General features: G+C 39.0%; 1 protein-coding gene and 1 non-coding gene across 2 annotated transcripts; one reads left to right on the top strand and one right to left on the bottom strand.

Annotated features, from left to right (window-relative positions):
• Positions 1-3,102: 3,102 nt before the first annotated feature.
• TRNAG-CCC lies at positions 3,103-3,175 on the top strand. Its single transcript has one exon. It is a non-coding gene; the product is annotated as a tRNA-Gly (tRNA).
• Positions 3,176-9,858: 6,683 nt separating this feature from the next.
• Positions 9,859-10,679, bottom strand: LOC123465004 (cytosolic iron-sulfur assembly component 2A). Its single transcript, XM_045162923.1, has one exon. The coding sequence runs from the start codon at positions 10,633-10,635 to the stop codon at positions 10,153-10,155; it is 483 nt and encodes a 160-aa protein (XP_045018858.1). The 5' UTR covers positions 10,636-10,679; the 3' UTR covers positions 9,859-10,152.
• Positions 10,680-11,144: the final 465 nt, after the last annotated feature.

Raw genomic sequence — 11,144 nt, 5'->3', positions numbered from 1 at the left:
ATATCTTGGAGAGGGAGAATGGATAACCCTCAATGAGAGACTATACTGACAAGTGTAGTGAATACACGTTTTGGTGTTCAAGTTAAATGGTGGATCTCTTTGCTGAGTTCATTGTTGCCTACAAGATGCATAACCTTAAATAAATGTCCTGATCTCTCTAAGCCTCAGTTTCCTCCACTATAACATAGATAATGTGTAAATACTGAAAAGAATACATAGGCTGTCCTTCATATAGCACCAGGCTTATTAAATGACCAACTTAATGAATGTTAGGTTTTATTTTTATTATTAATCAGGAGTGCAGCTCTCTTCTGTAGGAAATGGCGGAAGATGATATAAGCCAACATTTTGGACACAAATAGTTCCTGTTTTTTGTAAATGGATCTTTATGTGACTTAAGCTGGCATGGCTAGCCTTCTCACTGGGAATTGGAGATGTATTTAGAGTTGAATACAAAAGCCTGAGCTCAAATGGGATAAATGATGAGAGGATACTAAAGATATAAATGGACAGACACTCTACAAGGGAGTTGGGGGTGGGGCAGAAGCATTATTTGTCACGTGACATCAATGTCCCCAGTAGACTGGACCAGTGGGAGGAGGGGAGATGCGGTGGCAGTTATTACTGTCAAAGGGGCCTGAAAGCAGAGAGCAGGGTGATGCTGATCTAATTTCTTTAGGATGATGAGGATTATAATGTTCTAAGAGATCACTCCAGCTTCTAAAGAGAAAGTAGCCAGATCTCATTTTCCTGTCCCTGAGAATTTATGGCTTTGGATGCCACCTTTCCAGTGCTTTTTTTTTTTTTTTTTTTTAAGATTTTTTTATGTGGACCATTCTTTTTAAAGGTCTTTATTGAATTTATTACAATATTGTTTCCATTTTATGTTTTTGTTTTTTGGCTAAGAGGCATGTGGGATCTCAGCTTCCCAACCAGGGATGGAACCCACACCCCCTGAATTGGAAGCATGGAGTTTTAACCACTGGACCACCAGGGAAGTCTCTTTCCAATTCTTTTTATTCATCCATTCCTCTGTGGTGGATTCATTTTGATATTTGGCAAAACTAATACAGTTATGTAAAGTCTAAAAATAAAATAAAATAAAAAAAAAATAAAAATAAAAAATTCATTGAAAATGAAGATGACAAGATTAGAGGTGAATATGGTCACTTCATGTGTTTGCTGTAGATTTGTTCTTGGACTCCAAAGTAGGAAGGTGATGGGGTGCGGAGTGCAATTTATATTCTTTTCATCAATCACTGCTGTCACTTGGATGTTTAATGTATGTGTGCTTACATATGGATGTACCCAGACAAAAGATGCTCTATAAAATTCATTTATGAGGGCTCATAGTTGCATTGCTTAAAAAAAATGTCTGGCCTAGTCATGTTTTTTTTTTTTTAATTTTTTATGGGATTTGTAAAAAATCGTGTGTCAGCAGTTACTTCTCCCCTGAAAGTAAAATTCCTGGGTAGATCAAGAGCTCATTAAGAAGGCCCATTGGTCCTCAGCCCTAACTGGACTGTAAACTCAGTTCTACAACTTAAAAAAAAAAAATGTGCCTGGCCTGGGCTCCACTCCACAACATTTAAATTAGACTCTCCAGAAGTAATTTCCTTTAATTTACTCAAAGAATCTAAGATTCTAAAAAATAGAATTGGCACAACATTTATGTTTCTTACAACAAAATTCTTGGTATAAGGTATCTTCCCTGAATAACTTTTAGAGTATTAAAATTTTGCAAACTTTGACCTAGCATATCAATTTTGAAGAACAGGGCAGGAGGAAATGATCCTGGATGCATGCAAAAATTTATCAACCATGAGTCACTGAAGCCATGTTTTTAATGTTAATTGTAAAAACATGTTAAAAACGTGAAGCCATGTTTTTAATGTTAATTGTAAAAATTGGAAACTACCTAAATGTGTAACAATAGGTTTTTTTTTAAAGTTATGATACAACCATTTAATGGGCTACTTTGCAGCCATTAAAATAAGGTTATGAGAAATCCTTAATACATACAACATGTATACAATTCCATTAAGAGAAAGAAAGATGTTACATGTACAGTGAGGAGTACTTTGTAAAAAAGGACATTAGAAAAAAAGTGGAGGAATATATTCTAAAATAGTAACATTTATAAGATGATAGGATGGAAAATAAGATGATTTTTATAGGCTTCTAGGCCTAACATTTTCTACATCAAGCATAGATTGTTTTTTATAATGAGAAAAAACTTAATATTATCTTTATGATGAGAAAAATGTTGTTAAGTCAAACACAGTCATTTATATGAAAACATTGCTCTGTGGAGTCACTGACTTTGTGTTTAAAGTAACCCACATTTCTCATTTTGTATATGCTACCTATGTGGATGGATTCCACAGGTAAAATTATCTTACAGTAACAGCTTAGGGAGATCCAACCAGTCCATTCTAAAGGAAATCAGTCCTGAATATTCATTGGAAGGACTGATGTTGAAGCTGAAACTCCAATATTTTGGCCACCTGATGTGAAGAACTGATTCCTTTGAAAAGACCCTGATGCTGGGAAAATTGAAGGTGGGAGGAGAAGGGGACGACAGAGGATGAGGTGGTTGGATGGCACCACTGACTCAATAGACATGGGTTTGAGTAAACTCCGGGAGTTGGTGATGGACAGGGAGGCCTGGTGTGCTGCAGTCCATGGGGTCGCAAAGAGTCGGACATGACTGAGTGACTGCACTGAACTGAACTACTTAGAATTTTCTCTGAAGGTAACCATAGGAGGGTCCATAACATCACCCTGGTTTAGGATGGAGAGTCTAGAACAATGACTTAATTTGGCAAAGACAGAGAAAGATGGGATTTTATGCTCCATGATTGGTTTCTGCAGTTGTTCTGAATTAATAGGCTGCTTTCTTCCTTAATGATTTATAATAAGGAACAGCTGCTCTGTTCACAAGGTTTCTTCCTCCTGTCAACTCCCCACTCTTGGAAGTCACATCTATCTTTGTAGTGAAGAAATGGGTAGAAAAGATAAGGAGGGCTGGCAAATTTATACATGTCTACTTTGTTTTATTTCTTTAATAGTATTCTGCTTTAAAACACAAAAGTGGGGATTTCCCTGGTGGTCCAGTGGTTAAGACTCTGCACTCCCAATGTAGGGGGTGCAGGTTTGATCCCTGGCCAGGGAACTAGAGCTCACATGCTACAATTAAGAGCCCACGGGTCACAACAGATATCCTGGACATGGCAACAAGGACCCAGTGCAGCCAAATAAATAATAAAATAAACTCTAAAACACGAAAGTAAAGTGCCCTGTGGGATGTGGTGGTAGAGCATTAATATCTTCCTATAAAATGTCTTTCAACATTAGATTGAGAAAGCACAGTAATGTTAATTGACTGGGCAATTGATGTAAACAATCATATTAATAAAAATGAGCACACTCCCTTCTCCCAAACCAACTGGCGTTCAGATCAGCTAAGAAGCCAAGGATGCGTTTAAGGCTGCATTGTCTGAGGACATATCCCTGTCCTGTGTGAGAAGAAGAAATAAGGAGTGCTTGACCTTAGTAACTTTGTAGGCTAAAATGAGAACATAGTCTCACTCCTTTGTATTGATATATGCTTCTTAGTTGTGTATGTTTTTAAAAAAATTTTTTTAAATATTTTATTTAGCTGAGCCAGGCCTTCCTTGTGGCATGTGGGATCTAGTTCCCTCACTAAGGATCAAATCTCAGGCCCTCTGCATTGGAAGCAGAGAGTCTTAGCCACTGGAGCACCAGGGAAGTCCTTGGTTATGTATGTTGAGATCAGCATATTCCCAAACTGATGGAACCAGAAAGCCCCCACGACCCCTCTCTCAAAGGAATGGTGTATCTCAAAGGGGTGGGCCTCTGCTGATACCTTGAGGAGTTGCTGATAACTTCCCCAATCTCACCTCCTCACAGTCACTACCACCCCATGAGTGGAGACTGGGTGAGCTTTGGAGAGGGCAGAATTTGACTGTTGAAGATGAATCTCGGAAATCATCTGCCTACTCGTGTAACTTCCCAGATGATGAAGCTCGCACCAGGTTAGCCAAGAACACCCAGAGTAGGAATGGTGGAATTCAGATTTTGCTAAGCCCGTGTTCTTCAAGTGATTTCTTTCCCCCATACAGAAAACAGGAAGAACTGTAGGGAAGAAGACAGTGTCTGTCCCCCCAAACTCAAGGGCTGATGTGAGATCTCATAGAATAGTCACTGTGGGGAAAAAGGAGGGGGGAAATGGCAGGGGAGAGGGATTGAGGGGAGCAGAACAGCACAGTTGCCAAGCTCAGGGGTGCGGTGACCAGGTCAGTCTGGGGTGATGGGAGCTCAGATGGGAGAGAGGACCAACTATGAGAATGTAAGGGAAGATTTTACCACATTTGGATATAGGCCAGCTTCCTCTGTCCTTTGCTAAATTAAATGAAATAAAAAGCCCTTGGCAGCATCCCTAACATTTGGTACAGCCTCGGTACACAGGAGCTTTTACTAACCACAGACTGGACATAATACAAGCTACAAGTGAGAGAGTCCCAACACTTGAATAAGCCTTAATGAATCTGCCATGGTCCCATTGTTAGGCTGATTCTATATTTTTGTGGGGCTAACACAGAGCTAAAGGCATATCAAAATAATGTATTATAATGATAACATGTTTTTAGAACATATTAATACTTGCCCTTAAAAATGTTGCTTTATCACTTTCTGTCAACATATGTACATATACACATACACATTCATATCTCTTATATATGCACAAGGCATGTTCACATTATCTAGAAGTAGATACACGTATACCAAGCTATCATCAAGTTTATATGTACTTAAGGCCACATGAATTTTATCTAGGTATATCTCTCTATAATGTACTATATGTCTGTATGTAAATCTATATATTATTCTATCACCAATCATAAATTTCTGGCTACCACAGGAAATGGTCTGTGTATTTATGACCAATACAAGTACAAAAGATTTTACATATTTAAATTGTATCAGTACATAGTCTATGAATAAAAATGACATTACTTAAAATATGGCCTTTGACATTTACATAATGCCTTCATGATTTTTGAATAAAAACTGATCTATACATTCATTTTGGGGAAATAAGTTTTATAAATGTGATAAATGAGTTTTTCCCCTCAGTCCTCAAAATGACAGTGTAAGGAAATGGGATTTCTTTTGCCTGAAGATGAAACTACCTGAGGGGTATAATATTTCCAGAATGGATATTATAGAAGTGGTGGGAAGCTGCTGTATTTCATTTCCAATGAAGCCACAAGAACATGATTGTAGCAGGAAGTTGTGGTTTGGGCTTTAAAATGCCTTTCCTGTGAGGTAGCATAGAAGGAATTTATGTATTCTCTCTCTCTCTTTTTTTTTTTCTGTCTCAAAAAGGCAATCAGTTATCTGAGATTAATTAAGTCAGCCTATTCTGCAGCCCTGTTCTAAGAAGAAATGTCTCCATCCTTCTCTCAATAATCTCTGTTGAGGTGGTGGGTGGGTGGAGGAGGCAAGTTTTATGTCACCATGACTCTGGTACTATTTTCTTTTCCCCCAGGAACACCAGCTGATGGGATCAGAGGTGGGAATAGTAACCAACAGGAACCAATCAGAAAAGTCTGAGACATCATGTGGGCTGGCATTGAAATACGAGCTGAACCTATCCTATTTACTTTCTCAAGAAATTGCTAGAATGTTTGCAAATGAAGCAATTAAGGGATTAATCTCCAAAATATTAAAACAGCTCAACCAACTCAATATCCAAAAAACAAATGACCCAATCAAAAAATGGGCATAAGTTCTAAATAGACATTTCTCCAAAGAAGATACACTGATGGCCAAAAAGCACATGAAAAGATGCTCAACATTGCTAATTATTAGAGAAATGCAAATCTAAACTACAGTGAGTTATCACCTTATACCAGTCAGAAGGGTCATCCTCAAAAAGTCTATAAACAAAAAACTCAGGAGAGGATGTGGAGAGAAGGGAACCCTCCTACACTGCCGCTGGGGAATGGAATTTGGTGCAGCCACTATGGAGAAAAAACAGCATATGGAGGTTCCTTAAAAAGCTAAAAATAGAGCTATCATATGACACAGCAATCCCACTCCTAGGCATATATCCAGAGAAACCATAATTTGAAAAGATGCATGTACCTCAATGTTCATTGCAGCACTCTTTACAATAGCCAGGACACGGAAGCACCGAAATGTCCATCGACACATGGATGAAGGAGATGTGGCATATATATATTATGGAATAATACCCATAAAAAGGAATGAAATAGTTCCATTTGCAGAGATGTGGATGGACTGAGAGACAGTCATACGGAGTGAAGTAAGTCAGAAAGAGAAAAACAAATATCAGATAGTATCGCTTATAGGTGGAATCCAGAAAATTGGTACAGTGTGAACTTATTGGCAAAGCAGAAATAAGTACACAGGTGTAGAGAACAAACCCACAGTTACCAAGGAGGGAAAGAGGAGGGGGGTGAATTGGGAGATCGGGATTGACATACATACACTGCTACGTATAAAATAGATAAATAATGAGAACCTACTGTTTAGCACAGGGAACTCTACTCATTGTTCTATGGCGACCTAAATGGGAAGGAAATCTAAAAAAGAGTGAATATATGTATATGTGTAACTGATTTACTTTGCTGCCCAGCAGAAACTAACACAACATTGTAAAGCAACTATACTCCAATAAAATTTTAAGAAGAAAACAATAAAACAACTACAAAAGGCAAAAAAGAAAACAATAGAAAACATGCATTTTAACAATGGCAGCAGAAGTTGAAAAGAAGCCATTAAAAAGATGAGAGTTGTGACCAGCCATTTACTTAAAAAAAAAAAAAAAAAAAAAGCAGGCAATGAGTAAGCAGAGGAAATGATGGCTAAAGAAAGGAGATTGAAGAGAGAAAATTAGTAAGAGTGTTCACATGACTGAGAGAGCTTCCTAATTCATGATGCTTTTTCCAGACTATTGTCAAGCACCCTACCCCCTTTCTCCTTTATTTATTTTTTCTTTTTCCCCCCCCTTTCTCCTGAAGGAACTTGAGTCGCTGTATCAGTTGGATGATTTTGGCCACAAAGAATAGAAAAGCCAACTGAAGTTGATTTAAGCTAGGGACTATTTATTATCTCACATAATACAATGTCTGGAGACCAGGATGTTTTTAGGGATGGTTCTGTGATGTCATCATAGACAGAGTTTCATTCTATAAAGACAGAATATATAGTATAGCTATTTTCTATACTCAACATCTTGGATTTTGGCAAAGGCTAGTTCCATCACTGATGCCAGATTCCTTTAACAGCACCATTTATCAACCTTATTTTCTCAGAGATATATCCTCCAGATCAGATCAGATCAGATCAGTCGCTCAGTCATGTCCAACTCTTTGCAACCCCATGAATCGCAGCACGCCAGGCCTCCCTGTCCATCACCAACAGAACCTCCTAAATGGCACCAATATAGGCTAATTTCTCTCTAGGCTCCCCCACCCAATTCGTATCCTGAAGTCTGTCTCCACCATCATCCTGGAGTCTCCTGGGTCTATTTTTTGTGTTGAATACCCTGCTTCCCAGATTTCTTGTCTTCAATTCTCTTGGTTTATTCCCTTGGTAGAGTAAATCCTCTAGTACCTTTCAGAGACAGGGTACACGAGAAATACATTTTTTGAGACCTTGAATAGTTGCAAATATCTTGTTGTGTTCTAATATTTAATAGTTTGGCTGGGTATATAGTTAGTAATTTTCACTGAGAGGTTTGAAGACTCCACAACCTCCCAGCTTCTTATGTTACTGTAGGGAAATCCAATGTCATTTTGTTTCTTGTTCCTTAATATGTAATATGATTTCCTCCACCTCTATAAATAGACTCTCTTTATCCCCAGTGCTTTGAAATTTCATGTTGATGAGTCAATGTCTTAGTATAGACCTATTTTTATTATTTGGCACTTTGGAAAATCCCATGGATGGAGGAGCCTGGTAGGCTGCAGTCCATGGGGTCGCTAGGAGTCGGACACAACTGAACAACTTCACTTTCACTTTTCACTTTTGTGCATTGGAGAAGGAAATGGCAAGCCACTCCAGTGTTCTTGCCTGGAGAATCCCAGGGACGGGGGATCCTGGTGGGCTGCCATCTCTGGGGTCACACAGAGTCGGACACGACTGAAGCGACTTAGCAGCAGCAGCAGCAGGACACTGAGCCTCCCTGGTAGCTCAACTGGTAAAGAATCTATCTGCAATGCAGGAGATACTGGTTCAATTCCTGGGTCAGGAAGATCCTCTGGAGAAGGGATAGGCTACCCCCTCCAGTATTCTTGGGCTTCCCTGGTGGCTCAGATGGTAAAAAATCTGCCTGCAATGTGGGAGACCTGGCTTTGATCCCTGGATTGGGAAGATCCCCTGCAGGAGAGCATGGCAACCCACTCTAGTATTCTTGCCTGGAGAATCCCCATGGGCAGAGGAGCCTGGCAGGTGATAGTCCACGGGGTCACAAAGAGTTGGACATGACTGAGTGACTAAGCACAGCACAGCACAGGACCCTGGAAACTTATAACCTCTGATAATGGGATTTTTAAAAAGTTATTCTTTCATTTTATATCCCACTAGGCTTTCTTTTTCTAGAATTCTATTATTTGGGCACTGTACATTTTTTGCTCTACTATTGCTCTTCCTCTGTCTACCTTTGTTTCACTTCTTGATCTATTTTTAGGAAGATTTCCTCAGTTTTAAAATCTAATCCTTTTATTGAAAACACTCATTTTTCAAGAGGTATATTTTATTCTTTGAATCTCTCCCTCATCTCTTTTGTAAAAAATAGCATTTTGTTCTTTGTACCTAGATGCAAAATACACTCTTACCTCTCTGAGGACATCAATTACAGTTCCTTGAAGTTTTTTTCTCCCTGTATCATAGCTGTCTCTTCCAAACTGTTTTTCCATATTTGCCTTGGACTCTGTTCTTCATGTTAGAGACTTCCTCTTATGATCCTTTACAGTCTAAGCTTAGTTAAGAGTGGGCTGCTAAAAAGCTAGTCAAAATTCTTTACACATAACTGGATCTTATTAACTGAGAGCTTCAATGCTGTGTGATCTGGCAGGGAAGATCTACTGGAGGAATCCTTGATAATATGATCTTTAGTGTTTTGTTGTTGTTGTTGTTTTTTTTTTTTTCCTTTTGTTGGCAAGATTGATTACCCAGAGAAGAATCCTGCTTGGAGGTTATAATTCTGGGGCTACCAGCATTTTGGGAACGCTACTTGTGGAAGAGGTCTGAGGATCGCAATAATGAGTATGTAGAATTTCACTTGATTTCCTTGGTATGCCCCACTTCACCCCCATCTTCAACTTTTCTTGGTGTTCTCTAAATGAGAGGTTCTCTGTCCCCTCCTGGAAAGTAACCTGTTAGTATTGGAAGAGGTAATTAGATGTACAGAGGGGATTCTAGATGTCTTTTTTCCCCCTTTAACAGATTTTTCAAACTTCCTTTGTTTTCAGCCTGGTCTTTACCTCTGTGACCAGAATTTCTTCCTTTTTCTGATGTTTTTGAGAATTCTTGTGAAACTGATTTTTTTTTTTCTCTCAACTTTCTCCACTGATGGCTTAGGATTCTTGCGATTCTTAGATCTGCAGTGGGTTCCTACTTTTAAATGTTTAGCATTTAAAATTTTGTTGATCTTCTACCCTACTTTCCTTGTTCTTACAGATTTATCCTTTAAAGAAAATTTCTTTACTGACACTTTTTTTTTTTTTTTTTTTTACAAGAATCATCTTTGTTTTATTTATTTTACAGAGTAATGGTTTAAATTGAATACATTTGGGCACAGTAAATATTTTGACATGAAAAGCATCAGAATGGGCATCAGAAAAATAGCAACTCATCTTACACACAATAACTAGAAAATATTTTTGTCTGATCATTTAAGGGTTACAAATCCTGAGAATGTTAGACATTGAACAAACTAGGTACTACCTGATAATTAAATCTTGCTTGGAAATCATTGTTTAAAAAAATGTTTTGAGGTACAAATCACCTATGTATTAAACATGAATCTTTTACATTTTACAAAGACTTTAAACAAATATATCAAATGATTATACATCAGTGGCTCTAAAACAGCTATCAGTCAGGTTCCAGGACACACTGTTCCACGATCTCCCGTAAGTTGGGGTTCTCCATGGCAGCCGCCACTCGCTCTTTGTCGTTTATCTGCTTGTTGATATCTTCCTCTGTTGAGTGGGTTCCTTCAGAAATGTAGATTTCCAACTTATGTTTAAACGGTAAACACCGCTGAAGTTTTACTCTTAAGCACAGCCCAATAAGAGTCGCCAAAGAGCAATGAGGTACTGTTGGCGTGAACCTTATAATAACCAAATAGTCGTCTTCATTTATCTCCTGAACCTCCACACAACTTTCCGTTACCACTTCCAGTTCTTCTAAAGTATTGGGCTTCTCTGGGTCCCGGATGGTTCGAATCAAATCATAAACTTCTAGCGCTTTCTCTTCCATGATCCGGGGCTGCCGGGCAGCTCCCCGCTCAGAGAGGCCCGAGAGCCACAGGAATCTGCTCAGCGTCCAAGACAGCAGTCCGGACACCCGCTCCATCCTTACGTTCCGCCATCCCTGGCGACTGTCCCATCCGAGCCACCGTCTCTCAGTCCTTTACTGACACTTTTGACCAAGCCACATGGCATGTGGGATCTTAGTTCTCCACAAAGGATTCAACTGGAACCCCCTGACTTTGAGGCACAGAGTCTTAATCACTGCACAGCCAGGGAAGCACCTCATTATTGTCTTTTTAGTGGGGCTTTGGAAGGAACCAGTGGTGAATACATGTATTCAATCCACAGACTTTATTGTGAATCCTATAAGACATCTTTTTTTAAGAATGAAGACATTTTCCCAGAAGTGTCCCCATTAGACTTATTCTTTCATTGGTCAAAATGGGGCTACCTGCTAAAACCTAAACCAGTCACTGACAAGGGGAATGATGTCACTTATACAAACTGTAGTTTGTTCTTTGGGGGTAAGGAGGAGTCCCTTCCCTTATCCTTTTCTATGGAGTGTGAAAAACAAGAGTGCTATTCAAAATACTCAGCATCAGATATAGCCTG

This window comes from Bubalus bubalis, chromosome 16 (assembly GCF_019923935.1).
Source record: "Bubalus bubalis isolate 160015118507 breed Murrah chromosome 16, NDDB_SH_1, whole genome shotgun sequence".
Lineage (NCBI taxonomy): Eukaryota > Metazoa > Chordata > Mammalia > Artiodactyla > Bovidae > Bubalus > Bubalus bubalis.
Note: the sequence above shows the minus strand (reverse complement) of the source record. Positions and strands in the feature narration are given on the sequence as shown.